This window comes from Mycteria americana, chromosome 12 (assembly GCF_035582795.1).
Source record: "Mycteria americana isolate JAX WOST 10 ecotype Jacksonville Zoo and Gardens chromosome 12, USCA_MyAme_1.0, whole genome shotgun sequence".
In the NCBI taxonomy this organism is placed as follows: domain Eukaryota; kingdom Metazoa; phylum Chordata; class Aves; order Ciconiiformes; family Ciconiidae; genus Mycteria; species Mycteria americana.
In genome coordinates this window covers 9,411,645-9,437,844 of record NC_134376.1, presented here as the reverse complement: position 1 = coordinate 9,437,844, position 26,200 = coordinate 9,411,645, and the positions used below count along the sequence as shown (strand labels likewise).

The following is a 26,200-nucleotide window of genomic DNA, read 5'->3' as shown; positions in this document are numbered from 1 at the left end:
GAACATAGGACAATTAATAGCCTGGACATATCTCTGCAAAGGAAAAAACATTAGTCATAAAATTAACTTCATTTAATGAGAAGTTTGTGGCTGAACAACGTTACCTGCGCACAAATCGCCAAGGGCTCCAGCTAGCACTTTGTATGCACAGGTCTTCCCACTCAAAGGATCTCCAACAATCATGAAACCATGGCGCACCAGCATCATTTCATATATCTGTATCAGTGACAAGAGATTGACTCTTGTAACATAGCACAAAAGCAAGCATTATGTGTAAGAAACTAGAGGTATCTCTCCTGCACTCAGATGCGACAGGACGAAATATCAGCCAAATATCTGCACTCTATTAAGGCTGACTGAAGCGTTAACCCAAATCAGAAGGCAGTCACATTATTATGGCAATTCTCAGTGATATAATTTAAGAAGTCATTGCCCCCAGACATCCTCCCTTTCTCCTTGCTAAATGTCATCCTTCAGCTGTAACAGCATCATTGTACAGGGTGGGAGTGCGCTAACCAGACGCTGCAGATCACAGCTCAGTGTAAAAGCCTAAACTGAAATCAATGGTTACCAATAGAGCTAACACAAAGGGATTGAAACTACATTTCTGAGGATCTGTCATATGACTGGTCCCACAGATGCTGACTTTGGACTGCAAGAGTGGTAACTTCAGTCACCCCACAAGATCTTGCCAGAGCTCAAGTCAAAGCCTTCAAACAGAATACCTTCAAACAGACCTGTAAGAAGAACCCCTAAGAAGACTTTTTTTTTAATGTCAGGTTAAGGCTGATATTTTCTGGTTTAGCTTAAATTCCTAACCATTTAATACTACCCATATTTAAATGAAAGATAAAGCATGGTTTGCAAAGCAGCATAAGCCAAATCTGAACAGAAGCCATAAAGTCTGAACTGCTGTTGGGGGGGTCCCTCATGATCCTGCCCAGGCCACGCATTTTTGCCCTTGCCATTACCCTGTCACTAGGCTGCGCTACTCATAAGAAAAAAAAGTTAAGCATTCTTTAAAAGGTCACTAATACTAGTAAATGGGAGACAATGGGAACACAGAGCTGGAGGTGAAGCATAAGCAAGAGTGAGAAATGTCACCTCTTTCAAGACTTCTCAAGGAGACTGTGAGCAGAACTGGGAACAGGGCCTCACTCCCAGTCCAGAGTTCTGTTCACTAGGCTACACCACCTCAGCTAGTAACAGATTCAGTTTAATTTTCTATCCTGAACCATAAGACCTACAATGTGACTGCAGACGTTAGCTCCTTCACAGGCTGGCTGAATTAAAAAAATCACTATGAGCAAAGCAGACTTACTCCATGATTTTTACTCAGTAAAAATATGCTGTTTGTCATATTCTATTAATTGATCGTGGAAATTATTAGCTATTCATTCATGACGCAGACAGTGAATGAAGAGTATTTCTGCTCTCACACTTTTCTTCCCCAGAAGTAAGTATGTGAAAATAAACCTGAATAATTTTTCCAATGAACCATGGAACTGGTTGAAGATCCATTTTTTTAATATTTTCAGTTAGTGCCTTGACAAACAGGTCATAGTCTGGTGTAGGAAGAACCACTCCAGGAAACAGGTCAGATATGATGCCCTGTTAAGGAAAGACAGAATACAACACTATTTAAAACACAGATTACAAGAAGGGAAAATTCCCAAAGCATGAAAAATCTACAAGCAAAACAATATTCATACAGATAACAGGAGCTTAAGAGGAAATGAACTCAGCTGGACAAAACTAACTTCTAGGCAAACTGCAGCCATGAAAGTATTCTGTATGCATGAGACAGAAACAAGTGCCTGCACTTTTCATACACATACTAATATTGTAGAAGGAAGCTTAACCTTCTGCAAATTTGCCCCCAAGAGTATTACAGGAAAGGATGTGAAAATGGTTGAAAGAATTTCAGTGATTAAATAGAAGGGTATGTGTTCTGAAATTTCAGAGCAATGACTCTGTCTGTGCTTGTAGCCTAGCTTCTAGGTCTTTAATATTGATTGCTTTGTAGCTTAACATAGTCTTTATTTTCTATTAAAGCAGCATGCTAACAGAAACTTCATCATTTTCATTTTGACTTCAAATTTCTAATTGACCATAATTTAGTTGTCCACATCTCTTTTGCAGCACAAAGCTAGAATGCAAACTTCAAAGAATGGTTTCCACAAATGAAACCGCACAAAGTGACTTTTAGCAAGGTATCTTATAAAACATTTTATAGAATAACTTAAAAGGCACCACTGAAAGTTTGTTTTTCAAAATAATACTGACAGAACCAAAGAGTGCATCCAGATCAGTGGACTGAAATAACTCTACGCTAATATGGCAGCATCTAGATCAAACTGTTCTAAATTAAGATTATGACCTGTTTCTGTAGGTTCTTATAACGGATCTCATAATCACAAAATTTAAACACACCAGCCTGATAGCTTACCTGAAACAATGGCACATCTTGTGCCAAGAATTTGGCCAAGTTAACATCCAGCAAAGCCCGAAGTAACAATACACTTTCATTTTCAGTTGGGTACTTCTGTTTTAAGTTTCCTGCTGCTGTCAGGACAGATTTAACAGCACGCATTCCATAATCATAGTGATGCTGAGATGACAGCTGCTCAGAGCACAAACGGTAAGTGGCAACAATTTTCTGGGCAAGACTGTGGATATTAAAATATCACATGTAGAATGAAAATACCTCACCATGCAAGGAAAATAAGTACTTATATACACAAAGTAACTGCAGTGATTATCAGACATATCAGCTGGTAAAATGGCTCAAAACACCTAGGAAGTAAAACTGTAGATCATGCCATGCCATAGAATGTGTGTGTCATTTAGGAATTCTGTTTGATATTATGATACATTTTCCAAATGATCCTGTGTAGAGGTGCATATCCGTCAACATGAGGTGGTAAATGAGAACTGATGATAAAGCACAAGATTAAAAAGTACTTTCTGGAGAAACAGGACGTGGATGGCCTTACAGAATTATATGCCTCAAACACACATATATGCCTTATAGTGGAATGAAGTATATCAGACTCAATTGAAGTGGAAAATTCAGCAGGTCTTACCCCCGAGAGTCCAAAAATCCCATTGAATAAAGTGAAATTTCTCCAATCAAAGCATAATCTGGAACCATCATGGCAACTGTCCGGAACAGTGCCTGTAAGAAAGAAAGAAAGATACAAGCTTAGACTATGGAATATGGTAATAACTTGCACTTGTTTTGTAAGAATAGTATCTCTCCATAAATTAATGAACTTCTATACTCTGTATTCCATTTTCATGACTTTAGGAATCGTCTGAAATCTATGAGATTGCATTAGAATTGTTACTAGAACTGTGATCTTATCGAGAGGTTCAAGAGGTCTGTGCTAAGCACTGTAGGAACAAATGTTTAGAAAGAGTCACAATCCTAAAGAACTATTAATGGAAGAAGAGGGAGATGTCATTCATCTCACGTTCATAATAGACAAACTAGCACATGGTGTGGTTAGTGTCTTGTCATGCAAAAAATTATGGCAAAGCTAGGAAAAGAACTAGGACTGTATCAGTCTCTGCAGTGTCTCAGCAACTTGCAAAGTTATAATAAATTTAAATTGGGATTTGGATAGCCAAGCCATTGTAAACCAGGAGAATTTCCACTTAGAGAGAGCACAGTTAAAGCTGTGAACTGGTATCAGTATGATTAGACCAAGACCTTACATCTATGCATTTTGTACAATCCTAAACACTTATGAAAGCTTAGCAAAAAGCACAGCAGAATACACTTGAACAGGTTATCAGTGTATTATTTGATTGCTGCCTTCCTTTTCTTATTGCAATAGACCAGAAGTTGCAAATTCTGTTTAATTTCTACAAGAAATCAGGATTCCAGGTTTACCTTCAGATTATCAGGCAGCTCTGCTCGTCCAGCATATCCAGGATTCATTGTGATAAACACAGCACAAGCAGGATTAAGAGAGATCTCTGTCCCTTCAAAGACGAATGTTTTGAGTTTGCGAATAATAGCTTGCTGTATGCTAAGTATTTGTTGGGCAACTACAGATAATACTTCAACCTAATAGAGACAGAACAGATTGGAAAACATAAGACACTTGGAGACAATATAAAATGGTTTTGTTTATATATTTTGATAGCTATATTTGCATTCCTCCAGGTGAAAATCACCCTGTGTCTGATAACTGAGCTCCTGTCTATTGAAGTGATCCTCTGAAAGTTAGTGCCACCATTCCCTATTCAACCAATGTAGACAGATCAACAGAGGCTTCTAAAAGCCTCCAAAGGGAAATATCATCTGCCTGAATGCAGACATCTAAGTTAGGTGGACAGGAACTCCCTCTGGAGGCCTCCAAAAGCACTTCCCTTTCACCTCAGACAACATAAAGAATTTAGGTTCTTCAGAAAGACTGATTCACTCAATGCCCCAAATTGAGGGTAAATGTAAAGAATGGGTAAGGCAGCCTAGGGCCAATCTTCAGAGCTCTAAAGTATCAAGGTAACAGAATATTGGAAAATGAGAATGCTAACACTTGAATTAATTAAAAAACAAGTTACAGCAGACAAATGGAGAAATTAAGGTGTTAAGGATACCGAAACATACAAAATAGATCTTAATGGAATTTCCACATTTACTAGTATTTACTTAAATCTAACTCCATCCAAATAACAATAAAACTTATCCAAAGTAATTAGTTACTAAATAAAAAAAAAAACACAAAACACAAAACCAAAAAAAAGCCAACAACAACAATCAGAGTAAGACCAAGGAGAGGATTAGATGTGTCTGGTTACACAGCTAGTTAACCAGGTCACTCAATTAGTGACACCCCGCTAGTCATCACAGGAATTCCTCCACTGGGATTTGTCTGTCTTGTGCTGAACGTAGATAAACGCAGCCCCACAGCTGTAGCTTGATTTCTCAAGGAGAAGACAGTTCTTTGCCAACAAATGAGTGTCACATACAAAAGAGGAAATTGCACAGGAACAATTTTTTCAGCTAAAATAACCCAGAGGACAAGACTTCTGCAACACAGCACAGCTAGGCATGTGTTCCTACAGCAGGCAGCTGAGTACGTATTTCTGTGTCAGTGATTATCGAAACAAATATGCTATACCACAAATAAAAGTAGAAAATTGGCAATAATGCTCTCATGTCTAAATCTAACGCTTCTTGTGTCTTAAATTAAAGCTTTATCATTTTATTTGTCCAAGTTAAAACGTTACCTCAATTCTATTGAATTCATCAAAGCAGGACCACGCACCAGATTGTGCCAGCCCCTTAAAGAACTTGCCCATTGCCTTGTAATCGAGACCATCGGAGCAATTAAAGACCACACACTACAACAAAAACACAGAGAGAACATCTCTCAGTATTAACACAAAGTCCACTATAAAATTGTTAGCATCTAAAATGGGAAGGGATTATTATTGCTAATTACTAGCATGCCATATAGACACAGTCTTAAATGTGTGCTTCTTACCAACTATTTCTGTGAATAAAGAATAGGTACAGAACAAGCAGTACTTGCTTAAGAATGGCATTTCAAGAATATCTACATATCCAAACATAAACAATACAAAGAAAAAAAGTTTGTATTTTGGTACCTGCTTAGCTAGTGCTTTTGCTAGATCTTTTGTTGTTTCTGTTTTGCCAGTCCCAGCAGGTCCTTCTGGAGCACCACCAAGATTTAATTTCAAGGCACCCATTAATGTCCTACATAAACAAGAACATAGGCATTAGAAATAGTAATCTTTAATGGCAGATTGTTCCTGAAGGGATGGATAAGTATTTTCCTTTACAGTTCCCCTGGAAACGATTTACTGGTTCCGTACTGACTTTGCAGCTTGCCCTAAAGAACCAGTATTGTCTCATAACTGATTGCCAGTTGTGGAAGCTCATTCACCCACTTGGCCTACAAGGAACGTCAAGGCTTTTTATTACTTGCATCCACCCTGTATATCCTCAATTACACAAGCAAATGCACAGTGCCATAAGAAAAATGGCAGAGATTGCAAAAACACACATTTTTATCAAGTGTCACTCCTCATGACAAGAACTTGAAGCTGGCTTTATAAATTAAGTCAATCTGTAGAAATGGCTGAGAAAGCATAAAGGTTGTCTCATAAACCTGGGAATCACATTGCTCTCCAAGTGATTTTCATACTAAAAATGAGATCCCTGTTAACACTGGAGTGATCAGATTATTTTACAAAAGCCTCATTCAAAGGCTTTGCCACCAAAACCAGTTGTTAAGTTGTGCCAAATAGTCTGCCTGCCCATTGCTTTCACTGAAACTACATCTGGTACAGCTGACTGCATAGTCTTAGTTTAGACTGAGCTAATGCTAATGATAACAACCCCAGTTTACAGCTAATGCACCAGCCACATAGCTCTTTCAACACCACTGCGAATGCCAGAAGATTAAGCATTTGCCAGCATAGGCATTAACATAGGCACTTTACTACAAGTGCCTTCTACACGGTTCACAGCTCAGGGCTGAAGTAAAATCTTTACATCCTCACCATATATTTGCCTGGAGATACTATAAAGAAAGTTCTTTAAACCTTAGACCTAAAATTACCTGCTGAGATGATCTGTGTCTCCAGGGTTCACCAGAAGTGAAACACCAAATGCCCTTGAATAGTTCACCCTTGGGGGATGAAGTATTTCCATTTCAACCCCTTGCAAGCAAGTGGAGGAACAGGAAGCCAACTGCATTCAAACATCTGTGAAGGGCTCTATAATTGCCTCATCTACTTTACAGGCAGGCATACCCTACCTGTATGTCTTATTTCAAAGAAATTAATTGACCAGTGCTACTGTAGAGTTCCTTACAGTTCCAGTACCATGAGCTGCCAGCTTTATTCAGAAGCACGATCTTGGATACAACAAAGACCATTACTCTACTGGTGTAGAAACCTATACATTGTAAATATTTCACCATATTTGGGCAAAGAAGATAATAAGATTTGCCTCCAAAACCTGCAGGAAAATCTTAGCTGCTGAGGTTCCTGCTATTATTAACTATAACAAATGAAAATAAATACAGATCAATCCAAAAAATGAAAACGTTATTCATAGACAACATGGCTTTACCTATAACATCGATCTGTTAGTGGGGTTATAACCAGACGTAGAGAATTGCCCAGATACTCATAACCATATTTGGCTTCTGTTGTAATCATTCGCACTATTACATCCTTCTCTTCCCAGTAGTATCTCAGCTGAGAAATCCACTGGAAGTCATTCAGATCTGTGATTTTGTCTTCAACCAATTTTGCAACCACATCACGAGCTGCAGAGTGAGAGACAGATTATTTGAAAAATCTAAACACTTCTACTATGTTAGTTTACTTAAAATAACGTATAAGTAAACTAACATTTATTTATAGATATGTAAATCAACATTTAGAGTAGTAGGCTGCCTTTCGTGTTAGAAAGGAATCTGCATCTGTTTTGCATAGGGAATCAGCTTAATTTGATCTAGATTCCAGTGCCTGTTCTAAGTAGATGGGAGACACTTGTGCAGGACTGAGCAATCTCCATTTGCCCAAAGACACTGTGTAATAACTCTGTAAAGGTTGTTTAAAGTTAGAGAAGGCATTTTAGCTGCCTCTTTCAAATAGTTCACCCAACTAATGATAGCAGCACTGTCCCAGATACAACAAGAATACCAGCAACTGCGCATTTACCGTGCACATCAATGACAGTAAGAGCTCCAAGTGTCAGCCGGGCTCCACTGGACAGCTTTCCTCTCACTAACTCAACAATGTTCCCAATTTGTAGATTGCTCTTCTCCAAGAAATCCTGTCACAGAAGCAGAACACAGGCATTAATGTAATGCTGTAGCTAGCAGTTCCTAAGCTCCCATGGGTGCAGTCATTGGAGACAGCCCTTCCAACAAAACATAACAATGGAAGTCCTGGCACTACACAAACATTCATATACTGGCATTTTATGTTACTATGAACACTTCAAAAAGCCTTGGCCTGAAAATAGTGTAAGCAGAAGTCTTATCTTTCTTCCTAATAGAAATTACAAAATTCTACGATAGGAGATGAGCAGATTCTCTCTTTTGGGTAAATTTGGATTAGATTTCTCCTCTAAATTAGTAGTAAATCATAATTAATAAAATTAATAGAAATCTAAGAATCTCCTAACTTTACTATAAACATTTTAAATTATTTTCTCATTATTAAATGAGAAATTTTAATGAAATGAAAGATTAATGACGTTTTCATTAATGACCTAGACAACAGGACAGAGTGCACCCTCAGCAAGTCTGCAGATGACACAAAACTTGGACGAGTGGTTGATAGACCAGATGGATGTGCTGCCATTCAGAGGGACCTCAACAAACTGGAGAAATAGGCAGACAGGAACCTCGTGAAGTTCAACAAAGGGAAAAGTCCTGGATCTGGGAAGGAATAATCCCATGTGCCAGTACATGCTGGTGGCCAACCAGCTGGAAAGGAGCTCTGCAGAACAGGACCTGGATGGTGGTGGACACCAAGCTGAACATTAGCCATCAATGTGCCCTTGAGGCAAAGAGCAACAGCATCCTTGGCTGCATTAGGAAGAACATTACCAGCAGGTCAAGGGAGGTGATCCTTCCCTTCTAGTCAGCACGGCTGACACCACACCTGGAGTGCTGTGTCAGTTTTCGTCTCCCCACAGAAGACAGTCATGGGCATACTGGAGCAAGTCCATGGTTTAGTTGGCCCTGCTTTAAACAGGGGTTGGACTACATGATGTCCAGAGGTCCCTTATATTCTGTGATTCACTGTTCTGTTACTCCTTCTCATTTTTCTTAACCTATGGATTGTTCAGGATATTTTCTTTGAAAGCAATAAATATTTTCAGTTCTAACTGTTCTGACTGGATATGTGGAATAAGATCTTTAACTGGTATTAAACAACATAGGCAAGTTAAACCTAAGATATTCAGTAAATATACAGAAACAAAGAGCTAATGTTAAAATTTAGTATTTGGTGTAAAGTTTATTAAAACTTCACCATTTCCACATTTAAAAAGCAGCCCAAACACACTGTTGACAAAATTAATCCCCAAATAAATCCTCATCCACCTAGCTCAATTAGGATCAGACAAAAGCCCACTGAATTAATCAGAAATTATTCCCATTACTTGAGCATGCATTTGATTAGCATCAATGAAGTGATACTTAAAACCATTGTGATGACAGAGGCACTACAAACACCTAAGGAAACAGTCTATCACTTCCTGTTTGGTACTTTTATTTACACCAGTATCACTTGTAAAAAAATACAATTCCCTTCAGTGGGACTTCTCCTGATACACAAAGGAAATGAGAACAAGCCCCTGCTAAGACTCAAGAAAAAAGGAAATAGACAGAAAATAAAGCACACTGCATGACTAAACTGTAATATGTTGTTGACTGAGGATCTTCTTTGCTAGAAGGAGCTTTTTATTACTAAGCATTAAACTCTGATTAATTAATAGAAAGGTAGAAGAAAAATCTTACTAGTAAAGTTCCTTTCCTTATAGCCTCAGACACTTCTTCTGTCCAGTAAATTGATGAAACGCAAATAACCACTTGTCCAGGCCACTGAAGTACCCACGTTTTTCGAGGAACCTTAAACAAAGAGATCCATTCCAGATACAGAAAGGCATATAGACACATTAGACTATGGCATTGATAACAATTATTTTTCCCAAATTTCTTTTGTTTCATGCTGTAAATAAATGAGCATCAGCATGGAAAGCTTTGATACTTTTTCTTCAAGAAATTCAGAGTTAAAACTTCAAACTGGTACTACTGAACAAGGACAGCGGGATTCCACTTAGCTTCAAACATGTTTCCCTGGTTAAGAATATGAGCAACCTGTTCATGTACAGTTGCTTGTGAAATCTGTTTTATACTATAATTCAGGAACAATTACCTTGACATATCCTCTCATGCCATCTTGAAGAACTTGTCTTACACTGGCCAGCATCATTTCCTCTACTTGCAAAAGCCATTTTTCTACCATGCCCTTCAAACAAGAAAAACAGTTAAGAGTCAATACACATTTCCTGGTTATATTCCTCTTAGAAGGCAAATTCTTTGAAATGTGTTAGACTTAAATGTGCTTCCTTCTGATCTAGATGTGGTATATAGGAGAAAAAAAGGTCGAAATTTCCCAAATCCTGACAGCCACTACTGCAGTTTAACACTGTCTGAAGGCAGGTAAATCAAGCTAACTCTAAAGACAATCCAGCTGAAGAAACAGCTGGATACGTTTCATATAACCATAAACGAAAAATGTAGATCACAGCTTGCATGGTCAGGGCATGTTTTGTTCCTGGAGGATTAAGGGAAAAAGGGTCTCTGTAACTCCCAGCATGCCCAACCTTTCATCTCTTTTTGGTTACCATACAGCAATTCAGCTCCATACCTTCACATTCAGAATAGCAGAAAAAGCTGGAACTGAGATACTTTTCAAAACTTATAAACTTGAAGACTGTAACAGTGGAATTGTGCTGACCTAATTTTAATTTAAAGAATCTTGTAATTATCTTATATTCACAGTGTACCATTATACCTTAAAGTTCAATTTTTATTGTGAACCACTACTAGTTTTAGCAACAGCCAAAACAGTGCGAGTTACTCCTTGCATATACCAATGGGAGGCATTAGTAGTGCGGGAGTAGAGTAACAGCAATCCTGTACTTTAAGATCAATCATGCCTTCCCTTTGTCTTCCTGCCATTCTCTACACTGGCCCCGCTCCTCTCCTGCTTTCTACAGCCACTGAATAACGCAGGTCTAATAAGCCTAATAAAACAATATTCAAATGATACTCTTGCCCTTGTAGGACCTTCTGTGCAAAGGAGGCAGACTGTTTCTTTACTTGCCTAGATGCTACTATTTCTACTAAGCCCCTTTTCGAACTAATGCTCTGACTCTTCACTGCCAGTCATTCATCTTTTCCCTCATTCATCTGCTTCAGCCATGCTGTGCAATGTTATATACACATGTATATAGAGAGCTTGGAGTTTTTATTCATATATATATGTGTGTGTGTGTGTATATCTATGAATTATCCATCTATCTACATCTTAAAAGTAGTAGGTGCATAAAGCTGCACAAAAGTGCCTAGAGTTGTATGTCTTACTCCTTTTTGTAGGAAATTCTTTTTGTTCTAGAGTACCAGTCTGCACTCTCAATTCCTAAACACCTTTCATGATCTGATCCTAAATGTTTTAAATCTCATTCCCCAAAAAACATACACTTTAGGCAAAGTATTAATTTAATATCATACAGTGAAAAAAAAAAATTACTTTTGCATTCGCTGGACAGATTTTATCTATGAAAGGAACAATTTCTTTTTCTGAACTGATCATGCCTACGATCTCCAGATCTTCGGTAAACTCCAGTTTAGCAATTCCTTCAAAACACTTCTTTAAATGTGGTTGTACTCGAAGGGGATCTTTTGTTTCAGACAGTATTTCAAGCAGCTCATCATTAGACAGGAAAAAGAATCTGTTACAAAAATACAATTAATGAACATACACTTTCCAAACATGAAAACTGTCATTAATAATCTACTATATGCAAGTAAATTGAATCAGTTTTATTGTTGCTTAGGACACTAATGTAACTGAGAGGAAATTATTATCTCAAATGCCTTTTCTTAAGCAATTTTTAACATAAAACTCATCACACCTGTTTTTTTCAGAATTTCAATATGACCACCCTCTACAGAGAGGAAGAAAGATGGTTCTCAAACCCATGCAGGAAAGACCAGATATACCTTTGCAGCCAATAAAGACCTTGTAAAAACATACATGATTATGAGGAACAGGATTCTATAACTCCTACGTATCACACACCTCTGCACAACTAAAGAGGGTAGGGCAGAGACATAATTGCAAATCAGCCATGGGAAGGTAGCAAGTTCCTTCAAAAATGCCTTGTAAGAGATAATGTAGTTCTAACCATAAGTTTACACTGTGCTAGACAGATTTTGCCTCCCCACCTCTGCCTGTACCTGGCATTGCAAATTTAACTGGACCTGAGGAAAATGAATGATGTCTGGAAAAAAGAAGAAGTTTTCATTTTTTGTTGCATGGGACTGTCCCACATATGTTTACAAAATGAGACTTTTCAGTTCAGTAGAAATAAGTTGAAAGAGCTTATGGCTTTTTGTCTCTAACTTAGGCCTGTTTAATTGATTTACCTTGGGAAAAATAATCTTTTCTTCTCCAAGTAAGTATTCAACCCTTTTTGAATGTCTTCTAAGAGAGTGTTTGCTTCCTGAAGTCTGTCTAACATCATGGGTTGTTCAGTTGCTACAAGTACCTTTGTGTCTTTCACCTTTATAAAAACAAATACACAGCAGAAACTGCTAAAAGTTGCAATATGTTTGTACATTAAAATTGTCATCATCAATCACGTATGTTGCAGGAGGCTAAAAAGCTATATATTCTTTTCTGTAGTATGCCTTCATATTAAAGATGTACGTATTATTTGATGGTTCTGCTTTTTCAGACTGTCAGTTTTACCAATTTGAACTTTACAGACAATAATGCAACAAGGAAATATCCACAGGTATTAAAATCTTTGGCACTTGCTCCTGTGTCTGGGCTTGCTACATTTTTTTCCATTCACAAATAAGTTCTGTCAAACAGAGCCACAGTACATGACAATTATTCTCTGTTCTTGCCATCTAGGTTGCATTTTTTCTTTCTGATAACATTCCTCTTAACTTGAAAAGATACACCTGTTTCAGAACAGGCTTCATCCTTCACAGACTCTGAGCTGTTAGACAGGTCTCAACTTCTATTTTGTTACACTGATTATTTCAACATCTTTATCACATAATCACACACTCCCAAGGTTTTTGACAAACATCTCAGCTCACACTACCACTAAATATCTGGCCTCTTACCCAATTTCTTAATTATAGGGAACTGAACATGATACCCAACTGCACCTACTATCCCCATTATCTTCTTCTGACACACTACCACCTCAGTAGATATTCACCAAAGTTTTGAATAACTATGCCACCACATATTAGAGAACAATCACATGCAAAAAAAGCCATTTAGTTGCTCTAATAATTTGTAAGCCTTAAAAGCCTAATCCAAAATCTAACTGTATCCAGAGAAGGCTTTCTATAGATTGTCAGTGAACTCTGAAGCAGATCCTGAAAGCACAAGTCATTCACCTTTCTACCTAACTCTGATCATTTAACCATACAAAAGCCAGAAAATTTAGAATTAAAATGTTACAAGCTCTAATTCATCCTGCAATATTCAGTCTTTACAGAAATCTCAAAGCAATAATGACATAATCTACCACTTTTACTGCAAGACTAGATTTTGGTAGGCTTTAGTAAAGGATTTTCCACTCCATATTATACCTTTTTGTGACTTAAATACAAATATATAACTCCAGAAAAGCTAGTATATCTTCATGATAGTAATAATCATGTTACCAGTTGTGCATAAAAATACACGATTTATTAAATGCAAGCACTTACCACTTGTGCCATAATGTCCTTCCAGTATGTATCCACAACCCCAAACTTTCTGCCCTCTTCAGGCATTTGAGCTATAATGTCTTCTGAACTAAAAATTGGTTCCAAATACAACCACGTTGCTTGACATTTTAACCAATTATCTAGAATATCTTGCATTAAACACAACTTATCTTCCCAAGCCTGTAATGAAAACATTTAATATTTAAGCAAAATTATATCAAGAATTAATCTACACTGAGGAATCAAATAACATGAGTTGCTTGGCTTCAAAGAAAAAAAAAAAAGCAGACCCCCCCCCAAAAAAAAACCACCAACAATTGAACAACTTTAAAAGAGGGAGAAACTTTATTTAAAAAAAAAACAAACAAACACTAATAAACATCTGAATATTTCTTATAAACAACAGATGTATTCTTTCATTAGCACTTTTTACAGCAAGTTGTGGGAGAACTGCCTAAGAAGTGCAGAGATGACTAGCATGCCAATCCAGAATCTCTTCTTTTAATTCTACTTGTGTACTCTCTCTCTTATCATCAATGAAAGGATAAAAGCTTAACAAGGTATTCAGCAGACTAAGTAAATGTCAATTCACAGGCCCTATATACAGTGGGTTCAATCTTTGGCCCCCCCCAAAAAGCTATTTCATGCAACTCTAGCAGTACAAATCAGTTTTAAAACCAGAGAGAGAGACTCTTTTTGAATGAAGAATTTCAGATAGCATTGCTTTTGTGACTTTGACAGTGTACGGTGTAAGGGATATGCAAGGCAATATATTGCAAGGAGAAAACACAGCCAGCCTGTATTGTTCATTACTCTGCAAGAGGTACATGGAGATTGTTAAGATAGCTCTATATTAATCGTTCCCTTTCATTTCACCAGCTCTACTGGAAAGCAGAACTCAGCTTTACCTACGATTTGGCTAAAGTCCACAAGAAAGGATAGAATTTAGGACTTAGGATTGCTTACAAATCATCAGTATTACACCAGCAAAAGTGATATTAAATACTGATAGGAAAGAAGTCTCTGCTTTCTGCATAATCTTCCTATGAGAAATTCATCCTCTTTAACAAAGATCGCATCATTACAAAATAGTAGGACAGCTAACAAAAAAGAGTTTGAAACCCTTATGGATCATGCCAATACCAGAGGATTACAAATAAATTATCTCTCACAATTGACAGACCTATATCTCTTTACACAATGCAGCAGGATTTGTTTAAATCAACTGACCCATTCCCAAGACATTCAGCTAAAACCCCATGCTTATAATGACTAGATTAGCAATGCAATTACAATTTCTTTAGCTGTAAAGCAAGCTTTGCATACCTTTGCCTGGAAACCATTAATTCAAAGATCTTGAAGAAAAATATGAACGTGTGTTCTTAGAAACAGTTAAAAACTATGTAACTTCTTATTGTGCCAAAATACCTTAAAGCGCTTAGGGAAAGCATATTATGAGACATGCAAGCCCAATCAAACCAGCTTTTCCTTACCCGGCATTCAGCTTCTATTGGTTTGATGAAGGGAGAGCCACACATTGTCTGAGTCTTAACAATGTGATCATCCAGCAAAAGCTGGATGTCATCAATTGCTGACAGGATGCTGGTGTTCTGTAAATACATCATATTTTGATAAGGCAAATAGCAGTTGCTTTATTTCACTGCTCTTCAACATCACACTCATTCAGCTTCCCGTTTCCCCCTTCTCTATGATGGCTGAAGGTAAGAAAGTAGCAAGACATTGAGAAAGCTGGCAACATGTTTGAAGATATGAAAGGGTATCTCCACTGTACATCTGTTTCAAAGGTCAAGAGATAGATTGGTTTGTGAATGGGAAGCTAGCCAGGGATGCTAGTGACTTCTGACTCAATCTTTTGGACTGCATGTGATTTCTTGTTTCTTCTGGCCAAGTTAAAATTGCACTACTGTCCAGCTTTCCATACGACACTGCAGAAGCTCTCAGCCTTACAGATTTGTTAGGATGAACATGTTGAGATCACAAGTTATCTACATACTAAGGTCCAAATTGAAGGTTACATAGTAATGGAGACATTTGCCCAGGCTCTGGGGTATGATACCACTTTCCATCATGCCACAATGAATGAGCAGTAACTTCCCTCTACTATTTCTCAACTGGTATTCAGAATCAAAGTAATTCTTTTCAACAATATATATATTGATTTGGTGTTTACTCACAGTATCCCTGTATTTCACCAGACTGAACTGCATGTTGACCCATTCTAATTTCATTTTCTCTATTGATTTCTCTAAGGAATACTCCTTACTTGCAGCTGCTCCGATAGGTTCCAGCCTAAATTGAAATGAAACGTATCTTTGAAATGTTCTTGCAACATAGCTGAAGAGCAAAAAATAGCAGTTGTAGGCAGAGTTGCATATCAGACTACCTTTCATATGGATTTGTTAATAATATCATAGACTCTTATTTCAGGGAATATTTTTGCAATTTCAGGCTCACCAAGTTAGAGATATTAATATTAATTTGAGATAAATACAGACAGAAAATTCTGAATGTGCAAATTAAGTGGTTTAGGAATATGACTCTCTTTTTTGGTGCCTTTGTGCTACAAGAACAATGGACAGTTCCATCCATACTTTCATGAAATACAGCTGATTTTACAGCAGGGTCTAACAGCACACAAAAACCCCCAAACAATATTTGGTATCTGACATATGAAATACAGCGATTGTTTAAAAAAAAAAAAAAAAGGGGAATAGAGTAAGCTTCTTACTGATCAATATATTTTGAAAGTCCAAATTCCAATATGTTTTTAAGAGTAGTAGTTTCATCAGGTCTGATCTCACATCCTACAATTTCACTAATCTGAAAATAAAGTAAGAAATAAAATCTATTATCAAGACGGATGTTTGTAACAGACTTCTCAAACAGCAAGAAATAAATGCTAAAGAAGTATTAATGCAACCCCCCAATTTGCTTTTCTGCCATAAATTATTAATTCAAAGAAGCTCCTGCCTGTACCATTACAAGTTTCAAAACTGGATCTATCATGTGACAGGACAAAGGATCTTCTTATCGTGAAATACAGAACTATTACTGTATTTCACAGTATGGAATATATGGACTAGTATATTGAACTGTCAGTTTCTGTGGTAGAATACCCCCACAGTTAAGGCAGAGTTTAAAGTACCTGTTCCCAATGTCTCTCCTTCATTCCACGATTGCAGGCAATTGACAGGACAGGAAGATGCTGTTTAAATTTATCAAGCTTATATTTCATAGTTTCTGCTAAGCGTCTAGGCCCAGCCAAATCTGGAAAACTCTTACTGAGCTTGTACATAGTTCTCCACATATTTCCAATTTCTTCAGTAATTTCATCAGCATTCAACTTCTGGAGAGATCCTGAATACAACAGTATAAAAAAAAGCACAGCAGGCACATCAGCACAAGAAGATTGCTAGGGTGGTTTATTTACAGGTATTTATAATCATTCTCCTTTAACTGGAAATCAATTGTGTTAAAAAAAATTATCTTAATGCAAAATCCAAGCCAACAATTGTATTTCACACTGCTTAACAACATTTATTTCTTCAAAATTATTTTCTCACAACTAATCAACCCTTTCAGCTTCTACTTAACTAACTGAAAATGACATGTTTCATCAAATGAACACCAAAGCCTCACCATTCATCCATTCCTCAGATTTGGTATGGAAATTATATGCCGTTATCCAAAGTTGCTCAAAGGGTTGTTTGTTTGCAATTATGGTTTGCAGTAGAGGAAATTGACTCTTCTCCTGCTCAAGTAACTCCTCTTCTTTATTAATAGCCTTTAAGGAGGAAGGAGGAGGGGGGAGGGGAGGCGGGGGGACCAAACAAAACAAAACAAACTTATTTCCATCAAAAATTCCTCCTGTTTTCTACATTTTTAAATAGGTAATATTGAATACTATTTTTTTACATGTCATAAAGCCAGCCAGATTTCTAGATTTAGGCCTGTGGAGTTTAGATAAATAAGGTAATCGTGTTCTTGAAAATTCTCCAAGTTATTTGTTGGTATCTTTTACTACTCAAATAATTTTTAAAATCTATATCTATTTTAGAAATAGATAATGCACCATGGGATTCAGTGTAACCAGGGCTCACAAGTTACTAACCCACTGTGAAACCTGGATGTAAGCTCCTCAGCCACATAGGCTTATAGGAATTTTTTTTTTTACTTGTGATTATTTTTTTCTATTGCAGAAACGTCTGGGAGCTCCAACCAAAACAGACATTAATTGCTGTGCTTATTCATGGAAAGCTATTGTCTTTGTCCAAAAGACCTTACAGTATAAATCAACGCGCCAAGATTTAGATTAAAAAAAAAGTACTACTGCCTTCTTCATTTTACAGGTAGGGAGGTGAAGCACAGAGAAATGCTGAAATGCAGACAGTGAATACTGATTGAGTCCCAAGTCTGTGCTTTTACAATGCCATCAGACCTTTCATAAAACTTTTAATCATTCAGTGTGAGATGCAGGCAGACAAACTGAAAGATCCACATTCCAAGATAATCTTTAACTTCATGTATTCACTAAGCTGATTGTCATGTCATTTAAATTGTGCAGATACACTCCTCAGTGTGATCATGTATTTAGAAACTTAAAATTAATTACTTATTCTAATCTACCTATAATGACATATCAGTGCTGTTAACTCACACTAATTAAATATACTAGATGCCTTTAAATCAGATTAAGAGTGTTGATATGTAGGACTAGCAATTTATCTAAATCCTAAACTCATTAATTGGTTCAATTTCCTCTTTTGAGCAGGGCTTAATTAAAATCTTGATCCTTCAGGCTCCATATATGCAGAAATCTCATTGTCTCACTGTGATTTAGATTAATTAAGCCTCACAATGCCTGTGAGATCTCTCAAAGGTAACCATTCTCATTTCCCAGCAGAGGCACAGCTAAGACAAACCATTCAACCTAGAACCACACAGTACACTGGATAGAGAGCCCTGAATAGAATCTAGGAATCTTGGTCTTCAGTTTCCTTCTAGCATCCGAAACTTCCCTTTCTATGATATAACACGTATTTAATGCCTATAGGCAACTTCTGGAAACAATACAAACAGTTGAAAACCATTTGGTCTTAATTAGAGGACAAACAGAGGGACTGAAAACACAGCTCCAGCAGCACAAACCACAGTTCAGGGAAAATGCCACCTCCCTAACATTCTGCTTCTGCCAACTCTGCCAGAAGAATTCTGTTTTCTGTGGATAGCATGTTGCTACTACTGACTGCTTGGAAACATTGAAATTCAGTATTTAAATCTTAAAAACTCCCTAAACTTTCTTCCCCCCAAAATATGCTCTTCAACTCAGCAATAGGGACAACTAGATATTTCCCACGTGTTTGTAAATTTGGAAGTTTTAAAGCCATCTTGACAATATATGGCCAGAACCCTGAAAAAAAACAGGGACAGGAACCAAACTTTTGCTCATCCAGCACATTGCAACCCACTCCATACTTGACTAATAAATACTAACCTCAAATTCTGTTAGTGCATTATTTAGATTCTTATTTAATTCTTTAAATTTCTCAGCATTGTTCTTCATTTCTTCTATGGTCATGACATCCCGCTTTTTGTAGCTTTCTACTTCTCTATTATAACCTTCAAGAGTTTCCTCAAACTGAGAACACCTGAGGTAAAGATAGCTAAGGTAATATGATATTCTGTTTCATTCCTTTTCAGGTTTCAGTGATTTTATTAATTATAACAGGCACTGTCAAATGAAATCTGATCTCAATACTAGTGTAAACTAAATACAGGTGCCAGTGAAAACCCATTAATCAGTTATATCAATACTATGCAGTTCACAGGATTAGAATTAAAGTCCATTTTCAAACTTCCCAATTGATTTAGTTCACTTATATTTGCTACCTTTACTACCTGGAGGAAATAAAGGAAAAGTGAAAACTATGTAACAAAATTGTGTGTAATGCTGTACTAAGCAATATAACAAGATAAAATTATGAATATTCTAGCAACATCCTTCGTTCCTCCTTTCAAACCTATTTAAGCATAGGAACATTCTAATCCACCCTCATCAACGGTATTTTTCCGAAATCTCCATAATACTGTACAACCAGGTTTCTTCCTTACTTTCTCAGCTCTCTTCCAAGTTTTACTTCTTTGACATCATCTCCCTTTTACTGATAATGAAATTTTTCTTTTCTTTAAAAATACCCAGTGAAAGAAAATGTCTTAACACCATACCTTTCAAGCAAAACCATCTCTGCATGATTCCTCCTCTCACACAACTGATCTCTACTGTTTTCAAAGATTATCTCAATCTGATCGGGCCAATGGAACACTGTACTATTCAGGTTTATGTCATCATCTAAAATAAAAAAATATATAGACATCTTTAAGAAAATACCTTTTAACCAATGATCTAATAGAATGGCTGTTGTGAAGAGTACGCAAAATAGCTAAAACTACATTTAGGAATAAGCTGTCTAAGAAACTACGTATTTGAAGCTGCTGGCTGAATTATCTTCACTGCAAAGAGAACCTTTCCTTAAAACAAGTTACATTGATAGCGAAACTCTAAAATCAAGTTAAGAATGTGAAATTCTCTGAATAAGACCTTACTAATTTTTCTGTCTAGCTAAGAACAGCTATTCCAGAATATCAATTCCATTCAACTACACACAGAGACAGATCACTCCTAACTAAATATATATAATACACCTACAGAGACAGACCACTCCTAACTAAATATATATAATACACCTACATAAGGTAGATAAAAGTAAAGTTTAAATCATTTTTAGTCCACAATGTGTAAATGCTGAATTATTCACAAAAGCTAGAGCCTAACAACTACAATGAGCAGACATCTCCATCTTTATATTTGTCTATTTGTTCAGTGCACTTAGCTCATTATAACTAACTGCAGGACACATGCTTATAAACCCAGCTACAAAGAATATGTAATTATGAAATACTGTGCATGCAAACACTCCAGTCCAAAATGCAACAGAAAAATGTCCTGGCTTCCATAGGCATCCTAATTTTTATCAGAAATAAATTCTAATAAACATGGCATATCCTAGTTATTTCTATGACTGTCTGATCTGAGAGCGTATTCTGCTTAAGGAGAAAGGATCATCCTGCCACTAAAATGGGTATGCATTCATATAACTGCTCTTCGTTTTTATGTACATCAAGTGACGTGCAGCATCTGTGAATGGCATGTTTTTGCTTTGAATAGAAGTGCAAACTAAAAGCAACTTCTACACATGTTTCTTTCATCTTGGAGAACAGCCTTTATATTAACTAAGAACAGCAAAATGACAAAAAGTCTCCACTGATCTAATACTCAGCTGCAGAGATGCAAGTTCTCACACTTTCCAAAAGCTGTCATAGAGCCTTCGAGACATTGCTTTTTAGATGGCGTAACACCATTTGGCCAGGTTACACGACATTAATCTGGTAATGCCTAAGACATTCTCTAAAACACAGAAAAAAAGCACTGTCTCTGCTGTATGCCATTTCTCTAACCATTCCTTCCTGCAATAGTACATTTTTGCCCCTACTAAATTCTTTTTATTTCCCTTCTGTCTCTTTTGGAGCTTTCCATTAGCATTCTAGAAGATGCAATGTTTATCCATGCAGAGCCCAATATCTATATTTAAATATTTTCATATGGAGACTTTTATATTCTGTAATTGAGACATACAAGAAAGATCAGCATAGTCCATGAGGAATTCCAGTCTGTGTGCTGCTTCAGCGACCTCCTGTCTCAGTTTAGAAACAGTAACTTCACTGGATTTCTTTAAGTATGCATCAAATTCCACTAGCTCTTCAGTGTTCAGAGGCACCTCACTTACCCTCTTCGCAATTAAGTTATATTCATTGCAAATTCTACAACAAAAAGAAAACAGACATATCACTCGGATCATAAGTGAAGAGATGCAAGATCTTGTTAATGAAGTTAGTCTTTTAAACAAGAATATTAAATTTATTTATAAATTAAGTATTTGGACTGAATACACACAGCAGATAGCCATTTTACTCTGTACAATCAGTTCTATTGTCTTACTATGTTTACAAGATTTGATATATAGTAGAATGATTGCTAAATTGGTTCCAAATTACAATTAACAGCATAATAAGTTTCCTTCCTATAGGTTTAGAATTTCCTTTTCAAGACCCAATCTGCTGCAAAAAGAAATGTTCGAATGCAGTAAGCAAGAGCTCACTTAATCACCCCACTAAAATAAAATCAAGTGCATGGTATAAAACAAAGTTATAAAGAGAAAAATTATTAAACAATTAAATTTATTTTATATTGTATGTGGGAACAGAAAATACAGAAAGGAAAAAATTCTCTTATTTTCCTTTTTCCCAGTGATACATTTTCTTGTTCCAGATTCCAGTTCAGTACTGCAGATAGCTACACAGACAGCAGGCATGCAAACAGCAACCATACACAAAGGATAGGCTCGTTTAAACCAGCTCAAGCCTTCCAAACGTTTTCATTGTATAGATCCCCTCCACAGTAAGTGGAGGCAGAGAGGCCCCTCTAGAGTGTGGTTCATCTCCACCTGATGAGATGCTTTTTAGATAAGAGGGTTGAATCATTTCTTTACGGTGATTCTCTCTCTCCCCATTCACTGCAGAAGTATTCTTTAATTGCCAGGGTGGGGGGTTTTTTTGTTGGGGATTTTTGGTGTTTGCAGGGGGTGGGGGTGTTTTTAATTCACAGAACCAGGATTATCCCATTACACTGGAGTCAAATTATATTTTCAAGGTCCTTTTTTTTTTTCCTCCTTTTTTTTTTTCTTTAAACTTGCCAAGATAAGAAATCAGGACCATTACTTCCCTAGAAGAAAAAAAAAAAAAAGAAAAGAAAAGAAAAGTCAGGGACAGGACAAATGCAGAGCTGCATAGTACATTCTTCATGTTGCTTTAGCTGGGCACCAGCAGGGGAAGCAAGAACCTCAACCCAAATCCTAGAAGGTCAGTGAAGGAGGAAAGAACAGTGGCTTATTTCCAGTCTAATCTCTATGTACACCCTATACAGGCTAGGTTAGATATTTATTTATAAGTATTTCTGTTCCTGTTAATTTTAAAGACCCACTTCGGTGTCCTTGCACATGTCTGGTCAGCACTGGAAAACCCAGCAGATGAATAAAGTTATCTCATCCACAGATATACAGCATCCGTCCATGCAGACAGCAAGAAACATGCATGCTAACAACATGTACCTTTTATTTAACTCTCTGTTTTCCATCACTTCGAATTCAATCAATCTATCTTTAAGATTTTGGGTCCGATTGCAGAGTTCCTCATTCAGTTGTACAGCATTCAGACAGAACATGGCCAGAGGGACTGAGACATGCATGGAAGCAATCTCTGTTTTCAGTTTTGTTAAGCTGTCGATCTTCTACAAACGGAAAATAATACATCTATTATTTTTCCTTAAAGTCTATAGACAAAAAATGCTAAACAACAACTAATTAGTTCCCATCCAGCAAATGGATAATATATTCCAAATAGAAGAAGGAGCAATTATTTTTTATCTTTCCAGAGCTCAGCTCCCATCCACAGGTTCCAGGGCTGAAAGCTTTGCACAGTAATATGGCATATTAAGGAACACCACAAGTTGCCTAAAGTAGTATTTAGCCAGAGGCTAACTCAGGAATGCAGAGAGAAAAGTAGACAGGGCTGACTAAGGACAAGACAGTCAAAAGACCAGCAAGATGCAGATTCACCAAATACTCTGGGCAGCCTTCCACTAGACTTCTACTAAGACCCAACAAAACCCATAGAAGGCCACAAAGAAACCTCCTTCCACATTTGCACAGCAGCCCTACAGTAAGGGGCGACGTAAATTGAGATGGCTTTCCTAGTATGCCCAAGGGTAAAACAAGTGACTTGAATGGGAGTTCTTTAGGCAATACATTAGGAAGTCAAGTGTGATGTGTTAGTTGCTGTATGAATATGTACCAGTTGTCAGTTACATATTACCTCTGTTAAAGCTTCTAAAGAATGACCTTCTTTCAAGAAATCTGCAACATCTTGCTGTGCATCATTGTTCAAAAGATTGCTGTATTTCCTGTACATGTTTAAATACCTTAAACACAGAAGATGACAAAAACAAACATAAGATTCCAATGTGAAGATTCTCTATAATAAGAAACAAATCCACTCAAACTGTTTGAGTCAAATGGATAGTGTTATGAATCTGAGGGTTTGGATGGGCAACAGAGTTAACAGCCAAAACTTACTTCTGTGGACCAAGTATGTTGCTCTCAAAGATCTTTTCAATTTTGTTCACATACTCTGAAAACAATGATTCATCCGGTTTGACTGTACTGAGAGTGAGATCATCTCTCTTTAATTCTGGAAACAGAAATCTTTCTACCTAAAGGGAACCATTGCAAATACTGTAATAACACATACAATAGAGGAAATAAGGTATTCTATTACCCATTCACCCACCATTTCAAAAAATGTATTATTTGGTAAAAACACTGCAATGTGAAAAGGCTCCGATTCATAATTAACACTTGGTTACACACACAGTTTGCTTGCAAAAACTACAGGAAAATCAAAGCAGGGCTTTAATATAACTTGAATCTGAAAAAGAACAATTCCTATGCTATCTTCTATAATCACAAAAGTTCACACAGTTCATGATACACAACCCTCATCTTTATCTTCTATTTGTCAGTTTTCTGCCTCATTCATAACTTTTTATATCACTGACAGTTTTTATTCATATTCTATTTTGTATGCAGCTATAACTTATACAGTACCTTTGGAAGTTCCTCAGCACTGTGCAGGATCTCCCTGAAGCAACGACTGATTAAATTCCAACATTCTTTCAAAGGTGGCTCAAAGACAATCTTGGGTTCTTCCACACGGAGTTTGACTGTTAGTATCTGAGGTACAAAGAACTGCATTTCTTGATATGGTTCTGTAAAATCACTTCCATCCTTAGGAAAAAGAATGAAAATTGTACATGCCAAAGAAATCAGCTATAACTATAGTAAAAGATTCAAACTCCCCCAAGTCTCTTAGCTATACAGTACCAATGGGATCTTCTTCCCTGATTTTTCTTCAAAACACTGATGCCCCAATGCACTAGATTTTAAGGTGCCAACTCCTAAATGAATCTATAAAAGTTGCAATTAGGAAACTGGATTAAGCCTAATTGCCTTGATTTTCCCTTAAGTAACAGAAGTAAACTACTAATTACCGTACAGAACAAAAGCTCTAAAAAAAAATCCATAATGCCTATCAGAAATAAAATCTAGAATCAAATACAAGATCCCAGTTTTTTTAATTGCCTTGTATGGTTAGCAAGAACTGCCCTACCCCCAAATTGCCTTTACAGTAATGGAGTCCTAATTCGTGACTAGACTCTTAATGTAGATACTGTAATGATTTAAAAAAAAAAACAAAAAAAACCACACAACCACAACAACAACAATGAAAACAACAAAAAAACCAACCCAAACCAACCCACAAGACAAAACAAACCTAAAAAAACCCCCAACCATCAGCAACACCGTCATCACCCAGATGCAAGGCTTAGCCTAAGTTTAACAGCATATTGTATTAAGTGTGATCCTCTGGCTGCAATGCAGTGTTTAATCTGCCACACTTACTCTGTTTAAATATGTTTCATTTTGTCTTATCATGGTAGATCCTGGGTGATCTGATATTTAAAGAACTCATTTCCACTCAGAGGCAACTTTATCGTAGCCAAAACAGTGGTAAAAACTCTCATGGTGTAATGTTTATTATAATTAGGTGCATTACTTGAAGTAATGCAGGGCACCCATTTGGTATAGACAGGGACACCGCATACATAAATTACCTCTGCAAAGGATTACATGCATGACTATGCACATTTTTTTACATCAAAGGGGATTATTCACCTGCTTTCAGAAAAACATGTTTAAGCGTTTTGCCTGGTTAAGGCCAAGAAAAATAAAACTAAAAAAAAAAAAAAAAGGCACACTCACTCAAGACAGAGTTGAAAACTCCTATGAACTGCTAGTTGTAACCGTAGGCGTGCAAAATGATTATTCAAGTGAGCAGTTCTCGACCATGCAAAAAAAAAAAAAAAAAATCTACTGAATATGCACAACTGTGTGAAGGATTCAGCCATTTTTTATGGAGGCAAGAGCTATCTGGGATATTTTAGCCTTCAAAGAGTATTACATTTTATGGCTATATGAATTATCATCTCTATGTAACACTGCATTTTATGGCTATATGAATTATTATTTCTATGTAACACTGAAAACAATATATATGCTTCACAGCATATACCTTGTGGATCATAAAAAATGCAAGAAGATCTTCTAAGGAGTTAACAACCATCTCACGTAATTGTAACGACATGAGAGCTGCCACCGAACGAAAATAGCTTTCAACTCTCTGAGAGGAATCACAGTCATTTTCAGGAGCAAAATGAAGCCATTTCTTTTTTTGATCAACGAAAAGGGATGCACAAGTTGGGATCCACCTACAACGAAATAATATGGAGACAAAGTTTTTAAAAGCTTATTAGTCTTACTTTGCTCCTTGCAATGAAATCTAAGCTCAGAAATTACCCAAAGAATGAGCAAAATTCAAAGGGCTAGCAGAGAATTGTTAACTAGATGTCAAACAAAACTGTA

At 36.8% G+C, this 26,200-nt stretch overlaps 1 protein-coding gene across 1 annotated transcript in view; it reads right to left on the bottom strand.

The window, feature by feature from the left end:
- Nucleotides 1-26,200, bottom strand: part of DNAH3 (dynein axonemal heavy chain 3) — a 63,956-nt gene that overhangs the window by 26,117 nt on the left and 11,639 nt on the right. The window contains exons 9-35 of the mRNA XM_075514741.1: nucleotides 25,851-26,046; nucleotides 24,326-24,505; nucleotides 23,795-23,931; nucleotides 23,535-23,640; nucleotides 22,772-22,950; nucleotides 21,241-21,425; nucleotides 19,773-19,896; nucleotides 19,042-19,195; nucleotides 17,187-17,331; nucleotides 16,693-16,904; nucleotides 16,276-16,367; nucleotides 15,722-15,836; nucleotides 15,020-15,136; nucleotides 13,527-13,706; nucleotides 12,219-12,355; nucleotides 11,320-11,521; nucleotides 9,940-10,032; nucleotides 9,522-9,632; nucleotides 7,711-7,825; nucleotides 7,115-7,313; nucleotides 5,623-5,731; nucleotides 5,242-5,355; nucleotides 3,899-4,075; nucleotides 3,087-3,178; nucleotides 2,450-2,669; nucleotides 1,477-1,611; nucleotides 105-216 (exon numbers count right to left, since the gene is read on the bottom strand). Coding sequence (XP_075370856.1) covers nucleotides 105-216; nucleotides 1,477-1,611; nucleotides 2,450-2,669; nucleotides 3,087-3,178; nucleotides 3,899-4,075; nucleotides 5,242-5,355; nucleotides 5,623-5,731; nucleotides 7,115-7,313; nucleotides 7,711-7,825; nucleotides 9,522-9,632; nucleotides 9,940-10,032; nucleotides 11,320-11,521; nucleotides 12,219-12,355; nucleotides 13,527-13,706; nucleotides 15,020-15,136; nucleotides 15,722-15,836; nucleotides 16,276-16,367; nucleotides 16,693-16,904; nucleotides 17,187-17,331; nucleotides 19,042-19,195; nucleotides 19,773-19,896; nucleotides 21,241-21,425; nucleotides 22,772-22,950; nucleotides 23,535-23,640; nucleotides 23,795-23,931; nucleotides 24,326-24,505; nucleotides 25,851-26,046 — 3,938 coding nt within the window. The remainder of the gene's footprint in view (nucleotides 1-104; nucleotides 217-1,476; nucleotides 1,612-2,449; nucleotides 2,670-3,086; nucleotides 3,179-3,898; nucleotides 4,076-5,241; nucleotides 5,356-5,622; nucleotides 5,732-7,114; nucleotides 7,314-7,710; nucleotides 7,826-9,521; nucleotides 9,633-9,939; nucleotides 10,033-11,319; nucleotides 11,522-12,218; nucleotides 12,356-13,526; nucleotides 13,707-15,019; nucleotides 15,137-15,721; nucleotides 15,837-16,275; nucleotides 16,368-16,692; nucleotides 16,905-17,186; nucleotides 17,332-19,041; nucleotides 19,196-19,772; nucleotides 19,897-21,240; nucleotides 21,426-22,771; nucleotides 22,951-23,534; nucleotides 23,641-23,794; nucleotides 23,932-24,325; nucleotides 24,506-25,850; nucleotides 26,047-26,200) is intronic.